The 23,820-nt window shown below is 55.0% G+C and overlaps 3 protein-coding genes across 3 annotated transcripts, besides 1 other annotated feature; all 3 read right to left on the reverse strand.

Annotated features, from left to right (window-relative positions):
• Positions 1-4,294: 4,294 nt before the first annotated feature.
• Positions 4,295-6,942, reverse strand: CORC01_08299 (uncharacterized protein; the record flags this gene model as incomplete). Its single annotated transcript, XM_022619932.1, has 2 exons — positions 4,295-5,970; positions 6,033-6,942. 2 exons carry the CDS (start codon positions 6,940-6,942, stop codon positions 4,295-4,297), a joined length of 2,586 nt encoding a protein of 861 aa, XP_022473536.1.
• A 2,114-nt stretch (positions 6,943-9,056) lies between these two features.
• Positions 9,057-10,346, reverse strand: CORC01_08300 (uncharacterized protein; the record flags this gene model as incomplete). The annotated part of the gene is made up of 5 exons (XM_022619933.1): positions 9,057-9,105; positions 9,172-9,339; positions 9,653-9,752; positions 9,913-10,194; positions 10,277-10,346. 5 exons carry the CDS (start codon positions 10,344-10,346, stop codon positions 9,057-9,059), a joined length of 669 nt encoding a protein of 222 aa, XP_022473537.1.
• A 2,989-nt stretch (positions 10,347-13,335) lies between these two features.
• Positions 13,336-13,404: a sequence feature (Short protein (CORC01_08301, OHE96378.1) was converted to a misc_feature.).
• A 7,960-nt stretch (positions 13,405-21,364) lies between these two features.
• On the reverse strand, positions 21,365-23,427 carry CORC01_08302 (uncharacterized protein; the record flags this gene model as incomplete). The annotated part of the gene is made up of 3 exons (XM_022619934.1): positions 21,365-21,457; positions 21,511-22,700; positions 22,749-23,427. Coding segments are annotated over 3 exons (1,962 nt in total), but the record flags the coding sequence as incomplete, so codon positions are not given.
• Between the last annotated feature and the right edge of the window lie 393 nt (positions 23,428-23,820).

Here is a 23,820-nt window from a genome sequence, read left to right on the forward strand (position 1 = left end):
GGGGGGGGGAGGGGGGGGGGGGGGGGGGGGGGGGGAGGTTCAGGTGGATGGAGAGGTGCGGAGATTGGGTGAGGGAGATAGCCGCGGTGAGCCTGTCCCGGTCCCCCGTCTATGGAGGGACGGGCAGAAAAGAAGCTCGGGGCGAGGGCGAGTCAAGTCGGTCGCGTGAGAGGCGCAGAGCTGAGTGATAATTGTCGGCGATTCGGGCGCGGCAGATGCACATCGGAGGCCCTGGGAGGGCAGTAAAAGTGTAAGAGTAGCTTAATTTGGGTTTTCGGTCAAGTCGGGCCGTATATTGGACTCTTCATTACTCGTAGAGCAGATGAAAGGTGATTGTCCGAATCCCTGAATCGCGAAAATGCTACGAGTTGCCACTAGAAGAATTAAAGCTCCCCACCCCAGCCAAGTGCCGTTTCCCACCCTTGTCCCCTTGCGTTTGCAAGGAAGAAAAAGTCTTGTTCAAAAGAAGGCACAAACCGAGGCAAGTATAATAAAGGACGGATAGGCGATGGGCCGGGGCATGGTATCTCAAAACTTTGACATATGGAGCCTCAACTTCCCCTAGTCTGTCTATCTCTCAGACTCTCACACCCCTCGATGAGCAAAAAAAAGGGTCCTCCGTTCGCGTTCCCTTGGCACGAAGTGGTGCAGGTGAACACTTCGCCTTGCCCGATCTCGACTTCGCCTTTTTGCCTTTGCTATCTCGTCATATACACACCCTTCTCTTTTCATCTGCCGCCCGCCCCTTAGCCGCACTAATTACTCTGTATCACTATCCGTACGGATACCTACTACAACTTACAAAGTCACGATGGTGGATCCTGTGCTTCTGCGTGCTTTGCTAACCGCGGTTGAAGGACCGCCTCACATTGTGGATTACGGCACGAGGCGGGCGATGATACGTGGACGAGGATGATGAACCACACGCGTCGCCGGGTAGTGAAAGTCTTCCGTGTCGGATCGCTGGTAGTCGTGCATGGCGTCATTGCGGTAGTCGATGAAGGAGGGAAAAGTAGTCAGTATGTGAAACTGACAGCGTCAGGGCCGCCTCCACGTCGCGTGACTTTTGCTGCCTTAGAATGCTGCCAGTCATCAACGGCCAAGGGACCAAAGTGCATCCTGAGCTGATTCGATGAGATCATAGACCTGGTGAAGCCTCGATATTGTTGTTCATCACGATTGGGTTGTAGTTGGGTCACGGGTGAGGTCAGGTCGAAGGGGGGGGGGGGGGGGGGGGGGGGGGGGGGGGGGGGGGGGGGGTGGGGGAGTGGTGGGGGGGGGGTGGGGGGGGAGGGGGGGGGGGGGGGGGGTGGGGGGGGGGGGGGGGGGGGGGGGGGGGGGGGGGGGGGGGAGTCGTGAGGGTGAGACCCCCCACGCGTCCGTCATCTCACTTCTTCACCAAGTCACCGTCGTGAACCGGGGGCACTCGACTAATTCACAAAAGTCAACAAGAAACTCGGCTTTTTAATCGCTATCTATCTCCTTTGGTTTTCCCAGAGATGGCTCGTGCTATCTTTCAGTGTCTTTTCTTGTTTCTCGCTCGCCGCCGTTGCCAGCGGCCGCCAATCTGTTCGGGTACGCAGTAGCTTCACTCTTACTTTGGTTCTCGCAAAAGGTCTCTGCATATCGCAGGCCTTCTCAATCCCCCCCCAGTCAGTCTGCAGATGAGCAGTACTTCATAGTGCACATAGAGCGGGCGGAACAGACAGACAAGGCCGGTAGTGGTAGCGTTGCGCATGTACCAGATTAAGCCTGTTAGTTTGTGCTTGATGCTAGGTCAGGCAGAGTAGTCAATATGGATTAAGGTGTCTTTTGACTCTGCGACGTTCTCCATCTCGCACAGGACCAGGTGCAGTCGGGTCCGAACTCTCTGACTCTCTGCCTCGAGTTCTGTACAGCGAGTACCGAGGAGGGAGCAGTGCAGATGGGGTCCCCATCGCCACCGCCTCGAGTTCCCCTGTCACCTCTTCCTGCCAGTGTCTGGCTCGGCTGGGGTTGTCGTCGCTCTTGAATCTTGCCCGTGTGTCGGTCAGCTTCCCCTGGTCAAATATCCACGACTGACCATTGACCGGGCGGGCAGTCCCTCTTTCTCTCTCTTTTCGGTCTCTCTCTCCACCCTTTGCCATCTCCCCAACTCCCTGTCGGGCCTTGTGGATGTCCTCCTCTCTTCTGATCCATGATCTAGCCAGGCCCCTCTTGGCCCCCTGTCCACGGATTCACCACCCCCTGAGCCCTGCCAGAGAACCAAGCGTCGCCAGATCGGAGAGACCACAAATGCCCATCCAGTCCCGCGTCGTCTGTCGTGAAATCCAGCCAGTCAGGGGCCCGGCCGGAATTTCTTGGCCCGAACATCCCTTATCACCCCCACACCTAGGAACTTTTTTGGCTCGGGTGGATTCATCGTCAACGCCTCTTCCCCAGGCCCAGAGATGAACCCTTGATCCTTGTCACTTCATACCCTGGCCGTCATTCACTTCTCCAGCCAGTCTGCTTTTACCCCGATGCCCTTGATCCGTCCGTCCCCCCCACCCCCTCTGTCTGTCTCTCGGGGCAGTCTGCTGCGCTACAGAGCCAACTACTGCACCAACGTCTCTATCCTTCCTCCTCCTCCGTCATTGTCCTTCAACTACCCGCCCTCCGCAGCAAGCGAGGAGCAGTTTGCAGGTGTTTGGCGTGGTGTGTGGTGTGGGCACTTCGTCCTGCAACAGTGACCTCCTCTCCTCTCCCCCTTGGACCCCTTCAGCAAGGCTTCATCCGCTGGCTGACAAGCATATCGAATATCACAAACCGAACTGCACTCCAGCCGTCGATTTTGCTTGGCTCGGTCTGGAGTAACCGAGCTGCCAAGGATCGCGATGCTATAGCCGTAGTACAGGATGGGATTACGGGGCCGGACGATTCAGCGACAGCAGAGCTGACTGTGCGCTTTACATTCTCTATTTCTCTCGCTCTCTCTCTCTCTCTCAGTATCTCTCCACATATCGCCATCGCCGTCCTCCGGTCCGAACTAATGCCGCAAGGTCATCATCGTCTAGTGTTCAGATCCCGATCTTGCACAGACCGGTATAATTAAGCAGCCCATCGACACTTTCCCTTAATTAAGTGATGGAGAAAAGAAAAAGAGCACGGATAAAGTAAACTGCGTCCCCCCCTGTTCTAGTCCTCAGGCACATGGGTGATGGGATCGCGCACATGCGCCTCCCGCTCCTTACGGCGCTTGGAGCGATTGCGACTGGACGACGACAGGTCCTTCGACAAGTGGTGGATCTGGGCTTGGAAGTCTTGGGCCGGGGCGAGCGGGAGGCAAAGAAGCAGTTCACCATTCGGATATACCTAGGAACATCATTATTATCCTCACCCCTCATCGTCGGTTCACCCCCTCTCGCCCTACTCACCTGTCCACCCCCCTCCCCCTATTTTCATCTCACACCCCCCTTCCCTTCCCTTCGTCGCTCAGCTTGGCCTGCTGTTTATACAGCTCAACGCAATGAAACGCTGGAAAGACGACATGGAAAACGCATACTGGGAATATTCCGGCCACACAAGAACAGCTGGTCCCTGGAGTTAGGAGGGATCCGCCGCGCCGCCTGGCGGTTGTTTCGGTATCGCAACGCAGGTACCATCGTGATGGAGCACGCCATCACCGAACGCCATCGGTCTCGTCCTTTGAGCGTGCTGTCGTGGCAAAGTCGAGCCTGGATTTCGGACCTCTGACAACTCGAGCGTGGTAAGAACATGAAAGTCTTGTCAACAAAGAGACAATGATGAAGGAAGAAGCCTTATTTGAAAGTAGTTGAGGATATAAGCAACATCAAGTTGTGTGCGTTGAAAATGTTTGCCTTCTCGTGGTGTTTGTATTGCGGAAGCTATCTCGATCAGTCTTCCAAGTTATCCTCCGTCCATGCAATCAGCTAATCTTGAGGCCTACATGTCCAAGAGATGACCATGTTTCCCTGCCCAGCTTCCTCCTATTTCCCATAATTAACGCCGCATTATCAGTATGTATGCCCACAAAGTGTCGTCGTAGTTTGCTATTGTACAGGTTTACAGATCGGATAGACCACCGCCCCCCTTCTCATCAGTCGTGATCCCAAGTCCAGCTTGCCAGCCGGAGTAATGAAAAGAAAACTCTCTCTCTCTCTCTCTCTCCTTTTTGCGCTTGACTCGTGGTCGTGCTTCCCGAGTCTTCTTTTTTTGGTGTTCCGTTTTCCACTTCCCCTGCAAAACTCCTGGTGATCCATCCAAGCTCCGCAAGGCGAAGCGAGCTGCAGCAAAGAAAGAAAAAGCCACACCCTTAAAACATGATCCACTCCACTTCGACACCGGGACCTCCGATGCACCTGGTCCAGTTGAACGGGCCCCGGCGCATCGCCTCAAGCTTGACAGCTGCCGGGCTCCGAGGCTCGCTATCCTTCCACTCGCCCGCCCAGAGCCTCTCCAGCACGTCGAGAGCGGCCAGGTTGTTCATGTAACCCGAGCGCGCCATAATGTCGCGGCACTTGCTCCGCACAATGTTCTGCTGGAGCTTGTTGACGCATTCGCTGCCCGCAACGAAGAGCGGCCACAGGAGGAACTTCTCCGCCTGGCTGCCGGCCTCAAGGCTCGTGGCGTAGTAGACGACCTGGGAGACAAGGTTCTGGAAGTTGCTGTGCGTCGAGGGGACGTTGGGCGAGGCCAGGCGCTCCGTGTACAGCAGGGCGGCGTAGCGGAACGCCTCGGACAGGGAGCCCAGGTCCCTGACCTGAGCAGGGGTCGCGGGGGAGGGGAGGGACGCGTGGACTCGGGCCGAGTCGAACTCCCAGCTTTGAAGGGCGAGGCGAGCATCCTTCCACTCTCTCCAAAAGTTGTTGCGGTTATCGTCGTACGTTGCCGAAGAGCAGAGGGTCGACGAGACAAACTCGTCGTCGTCCAGGGTCGAGCCGAACCCGTTGCCGTCGAAACGGTGACCGGGCAAGCTGTAAATGTCACCGAGTTGCTGGTGGTGTAGGCCGTTGACGTTGCTCTTGTAAGAGTGACCCAGGGGCGAGCTTAGGGGCGACTCCGAGCGTGAGGGGATGTTGCGGGCCATGGGGCCGGTGACGAGGTTCTGGACCGAGCGGTGCTGTGAGAGTAGGTTGAGCCTGCCGAGCTTGCTAATGGTCTTGAAGAGCTCCCGGTCGCAGCCGAGAAGGTTCTCGGCACCCGGAGGAAGGAGCTGAGCGTCGGGCATCACGCCGTAGAATGTAGAGTTGAGCTGAGCCTCACGGTCGTTGATGCTGGCCGAGATGGCATCAAAGTGGGTAAAGATGGCCTCCATCCACGCAGAGTCGCGGGAAGGGGCCAGGTTCTGCGATCGTCGCATGGAAAGGATCTTCTTGACACCGGCGAACTGGGTGTGGAACTTGGCGATGCCTGACTCCACCATGCGGTAGTGGCAGAGCAGAAGGATCGTTGCGAGAACTGAGTCATGGCTGGACTTGACCGGGTCGTTGAGCTGCTGGTTGAGGAGATGGACGGCAAGGTTCCGGTGCTGGTACTCCTCGGAGAGGGACTGGTCCTCGGGTTGGGCGTCCGCCATCGACTCGGCGGTCGACTTCTCGGCCATGAGCTTCTCGGAGAGTTCACGCGTGTCCTGGCCCAGGCTAAGTCTTCGCTTCATCCGCAGGTTGCAGGCGGACAAGGCGCAAATGGCGTGCTGCAGGCTCTGACTGCTTGAAGCCAGGTGGAGAATATGTTCTCTGTACGGGTTGCCGGGCCCGTCCATGAAGACCATGGACGGGCACATGATGTTCTTGTAGTAGTCCATGAAGAAGGGCATCTTTGCAATAAGGTCGGAGTTGACGTGGACGGCCTGCGGCTCAAACATGGTGGGCCACTGAGCCGAAGCGTGGTGATCTGAATGGTGCGGTGACATCTCCTCCGGGGGGGGAGAGGTCCAAACATGGCCGTTGGAATTGCAACTCGTGCTATATGCATCCATCTCGGGTACGCCTAAAGCCGTCACGTCAGCGAGTCTGATCCTAAAAGCAGAGCAGCCGGGCAGGGCGTCTCACTCAGAGTGTCACACTCCCGCATCAGTTTCTGACTCAACTGGCTTTCTAAGTTGTCCATGTGCGATGTGAGACTGGAGCTGTGTTCGGATGGGGCGTACACGAGGCTTGGGCACGATGTCGGGGCTCTCTGGTCAATGAGAATGGCTGAGATGGGACTTTGAGGGACCGGCGAGCCGTGGGTGCTGTAGCCGTCGTACATAACGTTGGGACTGTGGAGGAAGGGAATGTCGTCTCTCGAGTAAGAGTGGTTGATGGGTGACATATAATCGCCATCGCTGACAGACTCGAGGGAGGAAGATAGCGCGTTCGAGATGGGAAGAGGTCCCAGATGAGCACCCAACTTCCTGTAATTGGGACCATCCGTCGGCATGCTATTTGAATACGGGAGGCTGCCCCAATGTCCCGCCGTCATCGATGGTGTGTGCTCGGGATGTGACATGGAGAGCATGTCGTAGCTGTGAGGGTAGGGTGTTGTGGGTGTCGAAACGACGTGCTCTGGCGAGAAGCCGGCATCGTTACGGGGACTCCTCCGAGACATGTCGTCGGCATCAGCCCAGCCTGCGCTGGTGGCCGTCGAGTTTGCGCGGGGACGCGAGGGTGACTTCTTTGCAACTCCGGCAACGGGAGGTGCTTTTGCAATGGGAAGAGACAGACCGCGCAACTTGCCTCTGCTAGCAACGCCAACGCCCCAGGTCAGTTGAGTCTTGTAGCCTGAGCACTCGTTGCCGATCTCGAGGCATTGTGAGCAGTAGGGCCGCCTGCGGTCACACTTTACGTTCCTCTTGGAGCAGGTGAAGCAGTCGTCGGCGGCGCCACCGGCGGGAGCGCGTCTTCTCCTTTTGCGAACCGAGGCTGCAGCGGCTGCATCTTTGGCTTGCGCGGATTGTTGTTGAGTTATGGGAGCGGTCATCTTGTCTTGTTTTCAGGTTGAGGGGTGGTTTGAGACTGTCAAGTGTGTTTAATGGCACACACGCGAGACCGACTGTTGCTCAGGATGTAGGTGGTATGATATCGGCGTCGAAAAGTAAGGCAGTCCGGCAACGACGGTATGGAAGAATTGATGGTAATCTGGGGAGTAAAATGGTATACCGCTGGAGGCAAGAGAGCAAAAGATGAAAGCGAGACGATAAGTCAAGAGGCACAGTAATTCATCCAAGTGTGGCAAGCCTCGGGGACGAGGAGTGTATAAATGTATCGAGGTGTGGTGAGCGTTCTCGTTGACAACCATTGGCTACATGGATGATAGATTGGCTAGAGATATACAAGCGGCGAGCGAGGATCCTGGGCCTCAGCAAGCAACTCGTCCGGGGGAGGGATGCGGGTATTGCGCAGGCAGTGTGGAAGTACATCATGTGCGTTGACGGGGGGTAGGAGGCAACTTGAAAGAGAGCACCGACGGGGGTGGGGGGGAGAGAATGAGTACAAGAGGATGCTTGGAGGAGCACAGCACCAGCACAGCACAGTAAGGAGAGAGACGTAGTGAGAGAGACCGGGGGCGGGCGATGTCGACCGATAGAGAGAAACCTACGTGAAGGCGAACCGGGTTGTATGGGTGTGTGAGAAGAGAGCAGCGTTCGGGGAGTGTGCCTCGTCTCTGGGTTCCTGGCCGTTCTCTCGATCTTAGTGGATGCGGGAGGTAAAAGCTCGAGAGACACAACGAAGAGTGGGAGGCAAGGCTAGAGACGAGCGGCGGGCAAGTGGGAGTCGAGAGTGGGAGGACGAAGATGAGCAGATCAGCGGGTCTGTTGCCAGATGTCTGAAGAGCAGGGGATCCCTAGTGTAGGCAAAGAGGGAGTCCCCATTTCATTGCAGGCACAAGAGCCCAGGGCTCTCGACCGTGGCTACTAGTACTGTCGTAGGTACCTTGCCTCTCGCTGGCTTGCCCGCGATTTTAGGTTGTTCTGGTCAAGATGTGGCCGGACGATGCGACAAGGGCCCCTTGTCGTCCATTTTTTTTTTTTTTTGGAGGGGTTGCATGCCTCATCCATAACCCCCCCCCCCCCAAATTTTCCAAGTGTGTGCGGTGCGGTGCGGTGCGGGTGGCTTTCGTGGGCGTTCTATCTTGTTAGTTGTCAATGTTGGGGAAGAGGAGAGGGTTGAATGCGGAGTAAGAGCCTGAACGAAAGCCTCTCTCCAAGACTATATCATAGGTTAGAGGTTAGAAAGTTGGAGAGAACAGCATAGCCAGGGGTAGTCTCGGACACGTCTCGTGCGATGGTTATGAGCCATCTTCGCACAATATTCGGCCGGACAAAGACAGTATGCAATCAATATGTTCGGTATCCGCTCTGCTCTCCGCTCTTGATAGGACAGCCGGGAAGTAGGAGATGTAGAAAAATAGAGGTTCAATCCATGACTGGTGACATACGATGAACGGAGATCCAACCTGGTCGCCGCAAAAGAACCTGTAGCACGGGAGGGCAGCAAGATAAGACGTGATAGAGGATTGCGGGGGGGGGGGACTCGAGGTAAGGAGACGAGACGGATAGTGATCAATCCACGCACCAGTTAAGGCAAACAAGGGACGAGTCGACGACATGTTCTCATTCGGCGGCGCTTGAGATCCCTGCCGTGAGGTATTCGGCCCCAACAACTCGTATTTTTCGGTCCCTGAGCATCACAGTTTCCATTCCCAGCCCGCGAACCCCCTGCTTGCTTCCCGCCTTCGCCTGGCCTTGTCCGGCGTATCTGACAGACGAGGAGGTCGGGCAAGACGAGACATTGACGGTAGATCCATCGGAAATAGCATCATTGCGGGAGCGTCTCTGGTAACTGCCATTTGCTAGGATTCTGCCGACGTTGGCAAGTCTCAGATTGGCCCGCGCTTTGGATCATACCATTCGTCTGTCAAAGACCCGGTCAAGAGAAGGGGAGACAGAGAGATGAGACAGGCTTCGTTCTGCAGCCTGCCAGTGACGACTGCACAGTCAGTCCGTCCGTCAGTCTTCAAAATGAACGTCTGCACTCGAGAGTAGAGAGTGGCTCGCTGGCTGGCTGCTGCTCCTCTTCGCGCCTAGCCTCACCCTAGCTCAGGTCCTTTTGCAAACCCACCACAAACCCACCCTGCTGCTCCCTGAATGAAGGCCCCTGCTAGCAACTCGATGCGATGCAATGCTGCTGCATCTGCCGCGCTACATACAGGGCAGGGCAGAGCAGGACAGGGTCGGTCCATGCAAGGACAACGACAACGGCGAGGGCGGAGATGGCGGCCGTGGCCAGGGTGATTGGCAGCCCGGGGGATCCTCCAGCTAGCCAGCCAGCCAGCTTGCGTGCTTCATCTGCATCTGGAATCTCTGCACAATACAGACTGCGAGGCGTCTGTGAAGAACGACGAGCCTGTGTGCAATTAACTTTCGGCCTGCTGCGGGCAAGAAACAAGGCGCCGCGAGCTAAAAAACGACGCGGACAATTGTCGTCGGACGGGGGTGAGGCTGGAACGGTACTTGAAGCTTGGATGAGCGGACGAGGGACGAGGTCGGTATCCGTAATGTGAAGTGAAACCAAGCAAGGCCCTCTTCGTTTTACACCATCTTCGTGGTCTGAGTAGCCTTGGTCTGACAGCTCTTTGCAATCAAAAGACCAAGAAAAGGAGTAGTTCAAAGTTCAATGTTTGGACGAACTGGCGGCTGCAGCCTCGATCAACCCAGCCAATGACACCGCCGAGCAGCATCTGCCAATGGAAGCCGCGTCTTGGTAACTGGACAATCCCGTACGGTCCATCTATGTAGTGTAGTAGCTTAGCTTAGGTGACTGTATGGTCCCAGTCAACAGCCGATAGGCGCATTGGGTCGAGACTTTGTCTAACATGACTGTCGCAAGATTGCGGCGACAAGAGAGGACGTGCAAAGGTTCATTGAGGCCCACGAACAGCGAGACCTACAAGCCCAAAGTGAGCAGAAGAGCGGAGTACATGTGACAGAAACAGCCACGGAGATGACGCAGTGATGCTTGTCACTGCAGTTATTGTCGGACTTGGTCTCGTTTTGGTCGTCAGTCTCCTCTCTGTCAGTCTCTGTAATATAGTACGGACAGAGCATACACCTGAAGTGAGTGAGAGATATCTGTAGTGAGATGGAGTGAGCGGGTGAGGCGTGCGGCGTGCGGCGCGCGGCGGCGCCTGAGTCCAAGGCGAAAGCTACAAGTGAGTAGGTGTCGGCCGCCGCTGTCGGTACGTAGTTTTGACGAGGAGTCCCGTGTCAAGTGGCAGGTATCTAACGGCAAAGTGCTTTGTAACTCGATCTCACCCGTGTTCCGTGTTCCTCGGTAGGCATTCCCTTGAACCGAGCTGACCAGGATGATGACGGGGTGGTTCATCGGTCGTGTTGGAGCCCAGTCAATCCACCAGGTCAACACTGACCACTTGGTGACTTGTTGTCGACGACCACACGGCGTGAGGGCGTGGGAAATGTCAGAGAGCGTCGGACATGAACGACGGGTGAACCCCCGCGCCCCACGACGGAGCAATTCTGGTCCATGATCCATGGCCAGCTTTTGATGGAGATTTCCTGTTCCTGTTCCCGTTCCAGCATATGTTCCTGATTTCCAAGCAGATGCAAGACGCCCGTGCCCATAGAGTGCCAGTGCGACAGGTAGGTGCCGCGGCAGACACAAGTCAGTGACCGCATTTGGCATCCTGGACAAGGTGGTGGTTGATGGGTCTTGTTTGGTGGAGTGGGCGATGCAATTCGCATGTGTCTCATATCCGTGGCATACGGGTCTTGTGTACTTTGAATCCATATCCAATATCATCGCCGGTTGTTTCGAGCGAAGAGAATTCGTTATCTTTAGCCCAGCAACCCTGTCTGCCGATGCGCTCACTCCGGGCCAAGGTAGAGGCGGGTACGGAGTATATGGAGCTTCCCGTACTTCGTACCCGTAGCTCAGCCAACACCGGAGGGCGCTGCTGGTCGATGGATCATGGGCATGGCAACAGGTGACGAAGGGGTGTAGTTTGTGACATCTGAAGAGCAACGTACCCATATGCGGAGTCGGTCGTGGTTGGCTCCGGCTCTTAAACGCGGTAGCCGTTGGATGACCCAAGCCTCGTCCGAAGGATAGGATATGCCTGGCTCAGTGAAGAAAGGCTTGTCGTCGTTGTACGGTTAAGGATACCGAGTACCTACATACGCACATAGGTGACAGTGGTAGGCTAGGTAAAGACGGCAAACCCATGCTTGATTGGACGGATGCGTGCTAGACGCATGGTTAGGTAAGGGAGGTGAGTTGGGTTGGGTTGGATCGAGGTCTGCGAGATGTGGAAGGGGGGGGGCGAGGAAGGAGGGAGGGAGGGCGGGATGCAGGAGCCCAGTTCTGTTCCCGCCCGCACTGGAGAATTTGCGCCGGTACTCGAAGGAGCGACACCCGAGGAAAGAACGTTTAGCTAATGGAAGGCGCTTGCGTCTAGTCCGCTGGTGATTGCCATTCGACGTGCAACACTCAACACCCGACTCCGACTCTAACTAATAATGTCCGAGGATATTTACATTCTCCCCTTGATACCTTACACAACAAGCACACTTTTCCCTAGCCTAACACCTCGGAAGAAGCATCTCATCACACCGGATCACCCTCAATTCCACCCCAGCCCTTCCGGCCGAGGCCTTTTCTCTAGAATGCTACAGAAGCACAGGGTGCAATGGGCCATCGAAGCCTTGGCTTGCTTGCTGAGCATGCTGCCTTCTGGACTAAGGTAGCTGCGCCGTGGCGCCTGTGCTCAGGAGCACCAGAGTGTGCCACTGCAGAATAGTTGCAGGGCATCGCATCCTCTGCGCCGTGCAACAGAACGGGCGGCGCTTTTGCCAGACCTTCCATGCAGACTTCGACGCGCCTTCTGCCGCCGTCGGGCAGCCTGTTCAGAAACCAACTACTTTCAACAGAGGTGACTTGCAGTTGCAGGTCAGGCGCAAGCAAGTGCTTGTTCGAACCTAGGGTGAAAGGGGGAAGGGGGAAGGGGGAAGGGGTAAGGGGAAAGGAGGGGGGGAGGAGGCATGCAGAGGAAGGAATGGCGTCCTCCAGGCACACACTCTCTCACCCTCACCCACACCTTTCCATCCTTATCGTCAGTACCTGCCTTCTGCCTTTCTGATCCTTCGGTGGCCGACGGCTTCCTTCGGTAACTCTAGGCAATCCCTTAGGGAAGAAAGGCGGAAGGAACGGGTACGATGTACCTTGGTGGGGAGGGTGGCAGCCGGCGTCGAGCGTTCTGGAAGCTTTGCAAAGAACCTCACATTCTCCATCTCGAACCTCATCTCGTCACCGGGATGTGAGCCTCCTCTCTCACGCTTCACCTCACCTCGCACTCAACGTCGATTAGCGCCCTTGGTCAAGCACCACCCATACCTTTCGTCACACTTAGAAATGGCTTACTGCACGTCTCTGAACCGCCATCCCGACTGCCGAGACTTGTCGTTGAGACCGTCGCAACGCAGAAGTCCACTCTAGCTGCTTTGGCCTCAACCATCGCCGCCGTCCCATGTCTCTCCCCTTGGGCCCTTCGTCAACCTCGCTTGCGCCGCTGATGACATTTTCCACGCTCAACTTACTCGACCTATCAGAAGACACCACCACTGCAAACACACATTCGCGGTAGTGTGGCTGGAACCAGTAGCAATAGTCCGTCCTAATATTGTTGCCCTTTCAGCAGGCCCTGCCAGCCCGACACGATGCGGATGTATCGATAAGTCCGATGCTCGACAGTTCCCCTTCTTCCGGACCTGATGACCTTGGCTTTTGTCTGCCTGATTCCCTCACCAAAACATGCCAAAGGCGCCTAGGGTCCAAGTATAGGTACCTGCTCGCCGGTTCCTCGTGTCTCAAATCTTGCAGGAATAGCGCCGCTGTCACAGTCCCAAGGACGTTTGTCCATCCTAACCCCCCAGCTTAGCCTTCACCTCGGGAAACCAAGGACCCAACTGCTAATGCTGGCTGACGTTGCGTTGGCCCAGATGACAACCGTCCGCACTGACACTGCACGCCCCCATGGCATGAGCTCGCTTCGCCTGCGAAAGCCAGGTGCGCCGATTCGCGCTCTGTCGGAATCCAACCTCATCAACAATCCTTGAAAGATCAATACCTATCAACGCAGCCCTGAGAGATTGAGAAACCAACATCAGGGACCCGCCAGCCAACCATAAGCGCGGCAGAGCGACGGGATCGCCATCGTGGGTCTCGCCGGAGCTCTTTGCTAAACGTCGGCCGTCTCCATTCATCACATGCTTTCCACCTTTTGCGAGTCTCGGCCGTTCCCTTCTCCATTTCTGCTATTTTAATAGTGTCCAATCCGCACTCCACTCCGAGGCTGTCCTCAGAGCCCAGTTCGGGTTCGACCGTCACCGACACCTCCTGCGTACCTGCGACCCCTAAACACTGACATTGATCAGCACTCTAGGCCTTGTGTCCCAAACCCCTTGTCTGCTTCTTAGATAGGGCAACGAGAAGAGTTCCCCCATGGTTTTGCATTGCAGTCCTGACTCCCGCTTCCTCAACTACCGCAAGGCTGGGGCTGTGCGACGGAATGTCGGGGGAACAGCGCACAGGAATCTGGTTGACGTGCAATTGATAGTCATCGTGAGACATGGCATTGGATGGTTCCAACCCACGCCGATGACGAGACGGTGCAGCAAAGGCGCGGACGATGCCCAGAAGGGCAGTTCGAACTTGGACCTCTTGATCTTCCGTATCTCTGCTATCGAATCTAGAGGACCATCGCACATGGTTTGGCTTCTTTTTGATGTGACACAAAATGGCGACGTCGTCGTCGAGAGAAGCGTCCGCCAGCTTCCCCTCCTGCTTCACTCAGAGAAGCTGCCTGTGGCAGTCGCAGGTACGAATCGCGCCAACCCTAATCAAGGGCAGCGATACGCTTGTCGCCAAGCGTGAGGGATGCGGTTCGGAGCGCTAGAAGGACCGAGGAAGCATGCAAAGAAGTTCTACAAACGCCATTTCACAGTCAGGGGGGTGTCTAAGCCTCACTCGATGCAAAAAGCCCTCGAGCAAGCCGCTAGCGCGGTGACCGGCTCATCCCCCCGACGAGTTAAAGTCGACTTTGCCGTCTCCAAGTGTGCGCCTCCCGTCAACCGTTAAACCGGTCGTTCACCGCAAGGCGCGAACTGCTCCGGCGAAAGGCAGCCAACCAGTCGAAAGAAGAATCCTGCAAGCTCGGCTCGCTGCCGTCATCTGCTTCCTTTTCGCTCAATGTGTTCCCCCACCCCCAATCTTCGGTCTCGGGACGTGTGGCTTGTCCCCGTATCTTTCTGGTCAACAATTGGTCTGCCTCTCTACCTAGCACCTAGGTAGTGCAGTGGGCGCGGTCGTTCGTGCAGAGGACCGCTCCTCACACATGGTCACCTTCTACCCGACCGTCACTCCTCCAGCAACCTCTGATGCCGGCTTAAGTCTATCAAGCCCGAACAATCTGATTGGCCGCGGGTTGTTACGACCGCCAACACCATGTCCGAGACACGCTTCATACTGGTCTGCAGACGGCGACATTTAGGTTGGCGGCGATGAGGAGACATCGTCTCCGTATGGCACCGGAGCAGCATGGAGCGGACTTTGAACACTGGCGGTTTGATCATTTGTGCCCAAATCAAAGCCAATTGCTGGGTGACAGGGCCAGGGTCTGGACTGTCTGGGCTCTCTACACGCTGCTGTTGCTGCTTCTCGAGTGAGAGTGAGCCCACCGCCACTTCATCAAAACCCTAGAACCTGTCCCTCGATTACACGCTAGGCCGGCTGGTGAAGGTGAGCAGAGGGGTGACCCCCAATCTTCTCCGCCTGGGACCGATCATTCTCTCTCCATTTCTATCAGGACTGACATTCTCGCGCTTGCCAGGGCTCCACGAAAGGTTTGGTGCAGGATAAACACGCATACATTGTACACACACACACACACACACACACCCCTACGTACTGACACCTCTCTTCTCTGAAGCTTGATCAGATCATACTGCAGCCAGACATGCATCTCTTAACGGTTCCTGCTTGCAGGAGCGCCATGAACGTCATCCTCTCTCATTGACAAGAACGTGAGCCTGGCCCTTTGATGATGACATGTCTATACCGATTAATCATCCCGCACCGCCGCTGTTGTGAGCAAAAAAAAGTGTGGTCTGCCAGCTGGCTCTGGCTCTGGCTCTGGCTCTAGAACCCCTGCTTAATATCAATCCCTGTCAGTCGAGCCGCCAAGTGCTCTTCTCTTGAGCATCGACATCTTGCCAGCCTTTTCCACCGACTGGTTCTAACATGAGCTAAAGCGCCTGCCGCGATCCCTGCTCGGAAATTTGCTTCAGCACTGACAACGGCGGCTGTTTACACAGTTGCAGGGTCGCTTCGATGTCCGGTGCGTCCAGAGGCCCCGGTCGATGTCGGGTTCACCCCTTGTCTTGTCCGCTTTCAAAGCATGGATGGGTTAATGTACAGTTGCGGAAAAGAAGGAAACATGGAAAACACACTGGTTTTTGTGAGCTCAGGGTAATCCATCCCCCTTCTTGCTCGCTCTCCTCCCAATTCCCTGTCTCTGTCTAGATGTCATGATCGCCCCCATTGGGTGTCTGCTCAGCACTTCTCGTCGAATCGGTTCGCCTCACGCCTCGGGCCTTGAACGATTTGCCGTCACTTCATTGGTGCTGCAACGTTGCAATCATCGTCTTAACAAAGACAAGCGTGGTCCCCGAGACTAGCCAATGATAAGCACCATCGGCCGCCTCCAATGGCACCGATCAGAGACCGTGGTGTGGAGTATACTGCATGAAGAGAGCCCGTACTCCGTACAACCCGTGGTTCAACATACTTCCAGTGTTTGCAGCTCAAGGGTTCGGAAGGTATGAGCCTAACTCTTCGTCAGGTCGGTTGTCCGATTCGAACCTGCTGGTGGCAATGATTAACCCTTTAGTCTACACTCATCGGTCCTAGCGCAGTGGCCCGCTCGTCGCGACGAACAGCACAATTACAATTACGCAGCCGCAGCCTCGTCCGGTCGTCTGATGCCTAGCCTATCATCATTTCCTTTGCAAAGAGAACGATGTCTACTAACCGACTGCAACATTGTGAACATCCGTGCTATTTCAGGCTTCTCAACCACTTGGTTCAAAGACGATTAAGGATCTCCAGCCATTCTTGTAAAGGCAATAGGCTTTCTGGCAAGTCACTGAATAACCTCAGAGCTCGTCGACCGTAAAAGCGATTATGCTCCGACGGGGGGTTCGGATGACTGCATACCTATTACTTTTTACGTCCTGACACATGGAAGGATCGTCTTACCGCCGCTCGCTCACAGGTAGACGTATAGGCATGTCTTTCTTTCCAAGGGTTCACCAAGCGGGACTCGAGAACGGGTCTGGGCCAAAGGTTTAGGCAAGTTAAGCTCGTCGCGTGTCCTCTGTGCAACTTTCTTTCCCCGCAAACTGTATCGGGGTGGCATTCCGTGGCCATTGCTTTCCCTAGCCCCAGCATCGAGCTAGTCTTGCACGATTACCGACAGAGAGGTTGTTGACAGGACGCCATGACTAAAGACGAACTTCAAATTTGCTAATGCCAATATCACGCGTGCAACAACCCATCTCCGCAAAATACACGAGAACAGATCAGTGGAGGCGGCAAGGCAGCTTGTCAAGCATCTCGACCGTTGGGCGATTTGCATGTATCAAGGTAGGCCAGGGACGGAGTGGTTTGACGGACGAGGCCCTGATGCGGGTTATTGACCGTTATTTTCCCCGCATTTAACTTCCTCACAACGCAGCATGAACAAGTTTGTGCTCACGTCGTCTACGGACGATGTCGATGTCGAAGGGCTAGCCGGCACGCTATCTCGAGTCCCTTTTCTTGGCGGTTCGCCGACTGGGCTTGGTTCAAGATTAGAGGGTGGGAGGGATCTCATCGGGAGTGGACGGGGCTTGATTCCTTTTCCTGTCCCTCTCGTCGCCTCGAGCATCGTTGTTGTCGTCCACACCACGGTCTCTTGCTGGGTCCATCGTGTGGCGTTTCACACGTCCTCGAAATGAAGATCGTGGCTGGACCCCGAGTTCAACTGTGGCAGTATCCCCGAGGTAGGTGGTGTTATGTATTGTGTGAGAGAGTGTGTGTGCGTTGCCTCTTTTCCAGGGACACATGCGATAAATTCGAACGTCTTCTCCGCCGGCGGCCGTACACCACCCTCATCCCGCTCGATGTCTCTTTGCCTTGGTAAATAGCTTGTGAGAGATACGTCAGTCGCAGGAACCTGGAGTCTAGACGGCCAGCCTTTCCTAACTAACCTCTTTCCTCCACCCACCCCAAGCCCTCGAGCTCTTTGCCTGATTTGGATCCGATGGAGAGGTAGGAACCAGGACCATGCGGGGGGTGGTTCTTCTTCTCTCGAGAGTGTGGTGGTGCGGCCACGACCCCCCGCTTGGCTTCCACAAAAGTTCCCAGCTCGGCTGCCGCAGGCCCGCATCGGCACAGGGGTGCGGCGCGAGGGGAATGGGACGCACATCATGTACGCGCGGGTGTGGTGGACTTTGCTTGTTGTGAGAGCTATCCTTCGTCTCGAGAAAGGACCCCCGTCACCATTCCGCAGGACTCTTTTCCGGATCTTCCTTTCAAGGAGGAGGCTTTTTTCGGAGAAGTGAATACGGTCAAGCAGGCAAAAGCGTGATGGTTCTTTCGTTTCCCCCTCGACGTTTCTCGCTTAGGGATGCTTTCCTCTCTCTCTCTCTCTCTCTTTCTCTCCTTCTTGTTGCGAAAAAGCCTGGACTATGTCTCGATGCTTGCCATAGAGAGGTCCATGTATGCAACCCTACCCGGCGATGCTCTACTTGCTTCGGCCCAATGAGATGGTATGGGAAGAAGGGGGTTAGGCCTGGCCCTGATCCTTTTCTTGTATTGCCCCCCTTCTCTGGCGGCGACCGCAAAGGGTGACTTTCTCGAGATCTACCCAAGCTTCGCTGAAGATGGTGAGAGATTCTCGGTCTCTGACGCGGACGACTATGCGCATCCCATCCCATAGGTGAATCCCTCCTCGAGATGTACGTCGTTTGCCTGGAAGCGAAATTCGATTCGCTGATCCGCGACATCGGACGACGTTTTGCCTCGATGGTACTGTGGGTGATTTCCCCCCCTCCCACCCCTCTCCCCATCGCCACACCTTCTTTTGAGGTCCAAAATGGAATAATTCTGGACCTCTGTCCCATTCGATATCGATGTCTAGACCTCCAGACCGGCCCAGAGTATTCGCCCCTCTCTCTCCGTTGTCGTAGCCGTCGTCGTAGCCGTTGCCGTTGCCGGCCCGCAAACGGGGCCCGGGTTGCGTCACCGTGGCACGCAAGATCGCTGTCCCCCTTTGGTCTCTTGTTGCTCGTGTCTTTTTTTGTTTTGTCACCTTCCCAACATTGGAGTAAGGACCGCAAAGTGAAGTGAAAGAAGCGGCACATCTAGCACAATGCATGTGTAGTACTACCATACCTCTGTAGGTCATGTCTTGGCTGCAACTGTCAACTTCCACAAGCATGAAGAATCCAAATAAGCAGTACCGGAGTGGGCCACGCTCTTGGTGAGGTCCCGCCGGTGCTACCGCACATGTCAAAGAGAAGGAGAAGCAAAAAAAATTATCCAATACCGGCATGGGCAAAGCCAAGTCGGCGGCTCTGGACACCAGCCTGCGGCGTGCTTTCTGGCAATTGCTGGTAGAATACGAGGAAAAAATTCAGTCTCTTCGCAATTCCGTCTTTGAATGGCGTTATATAGCACTAGCCAAAACGTCCTCCATCCTACCGTATTTTATACCCTTCTCATTACTCTACTCCCTACTCCCTGCTCGTCAAAAGTTCGTCGTCCCGCTCTTCGTTTCCCTGGGCGTTTTTTGTTGTTGTTGCCTCCCTTCTTCCGTCTTGCCTTGCCTTGCATCTGTAGGTCCGAGGCGAAATCTGGGCTGCAGCGACTACAAGCGAGAGACACGACATGGCCACCTGGTTTCTATTACTTGATCGTCTCCGGCATTTGGGGACCCTCCAAGCGGGCTGAGGCAGACTGGGCACGCGATGAGTCCCATAGTCACCGGTACGATGGGGCCCCAGCTATGGAGTCGAGGGTTAAGGGGAAGGGGGGGGTGAAGGCGCGCAACGCACGATCCAGGGGGCGTGAGCCAGTGTAACAAAAGAAAAGGGACAAAAGAACACGCTCTGCACGCCCACGAGAGGCAATCTTGGCTCCCACTGTGTGCGGTGGGACGAGATGAGGCCGTGGTGATGGAGCATGTGTCACGGTGTCGCCGTGGGGGTCCTCTTTGCGTGGCGTCACACGGCAGAATATCTCTCCTAGCTTTTGAAAAAATAAAAGGGACATGGAGAGGGAATTGGAAGAACCGCTGGTAGGCAGCGGCGACGCTCTCGCTTTGGCCGAGCGGACGGGGACTGTCTTGGAGTTGCAGATGGTGCAGCGAGCATGATTCAATCTCTGGGAGGTCTATTCTAGGCAGTACAAACGGGGCTATTTACGCTCATGTCCGGTTTATCGGATTCTGTGAGACCACAATCTCTGGGCAATGCTGTGCGTTGTTTTGGCTTCAACTTGTGATGTAGTTTCGTTCTTTTCATAGCCTGATATGGCATTTCACTTTAGGTTTTATGTGGAAGCAGAAATCTCGGACTGTCGATGGTTGAAGAAGTGAAGTCTAAAAAAAGCAGAACAACGTTTTCTTATGTCCCGTCTTGAGCCTATGAATATGTCATCGTTGATGAAGGCTAGGATTCATGGTTTGGAAAGCGAATGGGAAGAAGCTCCTTCTAGCATAAGTATGTCGATATTCTTCATTCAATAGTTCTAGGAAACGGGAACCTTCACACCATATCCTAAAGTACCGAATCTGCGACAATCCCTTTTGCTGGGCCACAGGATTCAACGTGAAGTTCTGCGCGTAGTACAAAACTCGTGATTGATTGCATAGCGCCGGATCGTCGAGGCCTCGCTCTTGAAGTTCTCAATCCAGTTTACACTTCATTATCCATGCCCCTGGCAATGTTCTGATATCAAAGTGCTCTTGCCCAAACTCAACCTTTACAGACATATATGATCTACGAGCCTCTAATCACAGACCAATAGACCTAGTTTCTCAACGGCATAGAGTATTCATTGATGACTTCGGGCTTGCCGTATTTTCAGTGAGCCATAAGACTAGCAGTCAAGTGGTATTAATTGAGTAACGCTATTTGTATACTTCCATTCTTCGTAGCGTCAGCGAAGTAGACCTGATTCTATACCTTTTCACTCCCAGTCCACCACATCTATGAAGCGTGCGTGTAGGTTACTGATAGTCGTTGAGGAATGGACAGCTGAGACAAGACATCATCCAGAGGATGAATCCCGGTACCACCGCGTTGCAGCAATCGACAGTATATGCTCTCAGGCAGCAGCAGCTCCAGTCGCACACAGTCCTTTGAAGGACGGATGGGCTCGCTGCCAGCGTTCTGTGTGATACACTTTGGCTCTGTGACGGAGACGGCTTCTTGCTTGGTTCTTCCCAGCCAATATCCAATTGCGCCGTGCTTGCTGACATGTTAATCCGATCCAGAAGGTCGCTATGGAATGGTGATGCTTCGGCGTCAGTTGGGGTTTTCCACTTGTGTAGAGATTTGTTTGTTTCTCGCATCTCCCCAGACAACAACATTATTATTTCTGGAATGACCTGGTAGTTGATAAAGCTGTCGACATGCGGTACTCGGAGAGTCACAGTCATAACAGGCGGGCCTCAAGTATCATACTTCTTTCATCAAGTGTAACCTGGAAGTTTCCCCGTGACAATGTGAGACAACTGATATATTGGATACGGCGCCGACAAATGAGTTGCCGAAGCCTCAAGGCCGAAATATCACATCCCGCCACCTTTGCACCCTCAAGATCGCGCATCTGAACAACGCGTTTCAACAGCTGAACAGGGCGGGGACATGTCTCATCATGGTAAAGAAAGCATCAGAATCGACTGATTGCAGAGAGCACAGTGCTCGGTGACAGTCGAGATCGCTGCGTTGGCATCGCTCTTTTGATAGCCTTTGCAGACCATCCCCTGACATTGTGGACTAAGACCAGCATCGTAACAGCCTCCGCCTGCGAGCGTATCAGTACGCTTTGAGCCACTGCAGCTGCTGAAGACGGCGCGGCGTCAGCCACGGCGGCAACAGAACTTGACAGTTCTTCTGAATAATGGGCAAGCCCATGATCGCAAACATGATCACATTTGATCGACCAAACGGGAATGAACATGTGCCATCTCTTAGGCCAAGGAAAAGGTGTAAAAATATATGCGATTGTTGGCCACACCCGTGGGCTCAGCTACATCTCAAAATGCCTTGCACACGAATTTTCTATACATATGACAACGTGTTATCGTCCCGAATCTTCCCTGTAGTCTTGATAGTGGCCTCGTTGCCTGCAACACAGGGACCTCGAACAATGATCTGTCATGCAGCGTTAGATGTGTGACTGAGCTTCGAACCACCACCAAACTCACCTCTCCTTGATATTCCTGATCCGCATTCTTTAGCTCATCAGTATCTCTCAACAGGATCTCAGTGCTCGTCAGAGGAGGACCGAAGTGCGACTGCTTATCATCATGTACTCTGTAGTCATAGTAACCAGTCTGAGCGACGGCGCCGGCAACCTTGGGTGCGGCCAAAGCGTAGATGACCCTAGCACCTGTGAAAACGCGAAGGTCGGAAAGTTCTCGTGACGATAAAGGCGGCGAGCCGGCGTCGACCCTGTCCGCAACGTAAAGGAGACGCAGTTTGCCAGGAGTCTTGCCGATAGCTGGTCGAGATGCGCTATTGAAACGTGCCGCAGCGGATGCAACTGGCATCACACCACTCTCCGTGAGGCTTCGAGACTGAGCCCAGTGAGCAACCTTGGCCAAGGCAGACGTCAGGCGGTTGGTAGCCTCCTGGTGCGTCTTCAACAGAGTCTCGGGAGTAGAAACCAATACTGTAGGAGCAACTCCCTGAGTGGCCAAAGCCAAGTCGGTGACCTTTCCAGCCACAGAGTTGAAGGCGACGGATGAGTTGGAGTATAGAGCTGCTAATGTGAGGATTAACGTGTAGATGTTTGTCAGAGAGTCGGCTGGCAGGAACAGATCAGAAGGGCCAAGGCGCTGGGTGGTCGGGATCGCAGCGAGCTGGGCGGAAACTCCGGCAACCAAGTTGGACTGAGTGAAGCGCACCATCTCTTCCATGGTTCCAGGTTTCGACTGCCAGAAAGTAACGACATCCTTCGGTTCAATTTCCTTGTCGACAGGGGGCACCTCTCTCGAGGCATCAACTGGTGCATCCCGGAGGATCTCTTGCCATGTCGCGACGTTGACACTGCCGCCCATGCCCTCAGGAACTTCATTCCAGTCCATGTGGGAGCTTCCCTCGTCTACCACCCAGATGAGTTGACGGAGCGCGGGGTATGCCTTGACGACCGAGTCGAAGGGGAACGCGCCAGGGGCTGTTATGACGGTGTCGGCGGCAGAACGACGCAGCATCATTACGAGTTCCTCGTCTGATACATCAAATGGAATCAGGATGGCTGTGAGGTTCGGGTAAAAACTGCAGGCAAACAGCGTCACCAAAAGCTCAATAGAGTTTGGCAGATAGATGGCGACCCGAATACCGCCCTGCTCGTGAATATGTTGTCCGATGAGGTTGATTTGACGAGTAATATCATCTGCACAACATTAAAAGTTGACCATGGCGCAATCGATAGTGTACTTACCAAGCTGATGCTCGACAACGTTCTCAGAGCCCAGCACCGTCAACAAGCGGCCCTTGCCCACAACGGGCTTGCCTTCTTCAGAGGTACCAGTCGCCGCTCTTCTCCAAATATCCCGGAGATCTCCATCGCGTCCTCTCGCCCATTTCGATGAACCGGGGTCCTTGACGTTGAGTCCGCTGTTCAGGGGCATGCCATGAGGGGCAGAGTGGGATCGGTAGACGGGGGATTCTCCTGGTTGGCGGACGGGGGAGCCTTGGGCTTGACGGGCAAGCAGCATAGGATGGGTATCGGGGTCCTGGCTAGAGAGGATTCGGTAGGAAACGATGGCGACGAGAAGAGTGACGAGTGCAGTTGTGTAAGCATTCCATTGTCCGAAGAAGCCTGAGACGCCCTCGTCCAACTGGTGCATGATGTTGTCAAAGAAGCCCATGTTGGGCGGCGCGATGGTCGGAGTAATGCGAGAAGGGTCAAGCTCCGGTGGTCGTCGTCGGTTGAAGAATATGAATGACGGAGGAAGCAAAGCAGCAAAAGGCTTTACGTGGCCCGCATGGAAAGCTCGGAGGGATCGAAAGGGAAAAGCATGAGGCAGTGCCGCGGAGCTCGAGCTCGGAGGTTTCTTGGTGCTGAGGTGGGTTGTGCTGGCAGTGAACGGCGGGGATTCCGACGTCCCCCCGGCTTCCGCTGTTACGAATGCCTCTCGAAAGCGACCGGGAGGAGGTACCTTACTCGTACCGCGTCCAATTCTCCAACAGCCGGACAGCTAGCACACTGCGTGTCTCCGGCCTAGCTTTCTGCGTAGTCAGCACGGTAGTTCATAAGCTGCCGAAAGTTTAACCCAAGTGTCTCCGAACCCAACCTGGAAGGACTCCTGCTACGTAAGGTAGCTGGAGGTACTTCTTGTGAGGCCTCAGTGCGCCCGGGCTGAGGCACGATACGTACCTGCCTTCCACGCGACACAATCAAGCCACCTCACCCCACCCGGCAGAGCACAGGTACCCACTAATTACACAACAGACCGCTTCCTGCCGGTTGCTGTGGCCCGTGTGGCTGGAGTGTTGTTTTTCTGCCAGTG

Source organism: Colletotrichum orchidophilum (genome assembly GCF_001831195.1).
Source record: "Colletotrichum orchidophilum strain IMI 309357 chromosome Unknown Scaffold_70.1, whole genome shotgun sequence".
Classification (NCBI taxonomy): Eukaryota; Fungi; Ascomycota; class Sordariomycetes; order Glomerellales; family Glomerellaceae; genus Colletotrichum; species Colletotrichum orchidophilum.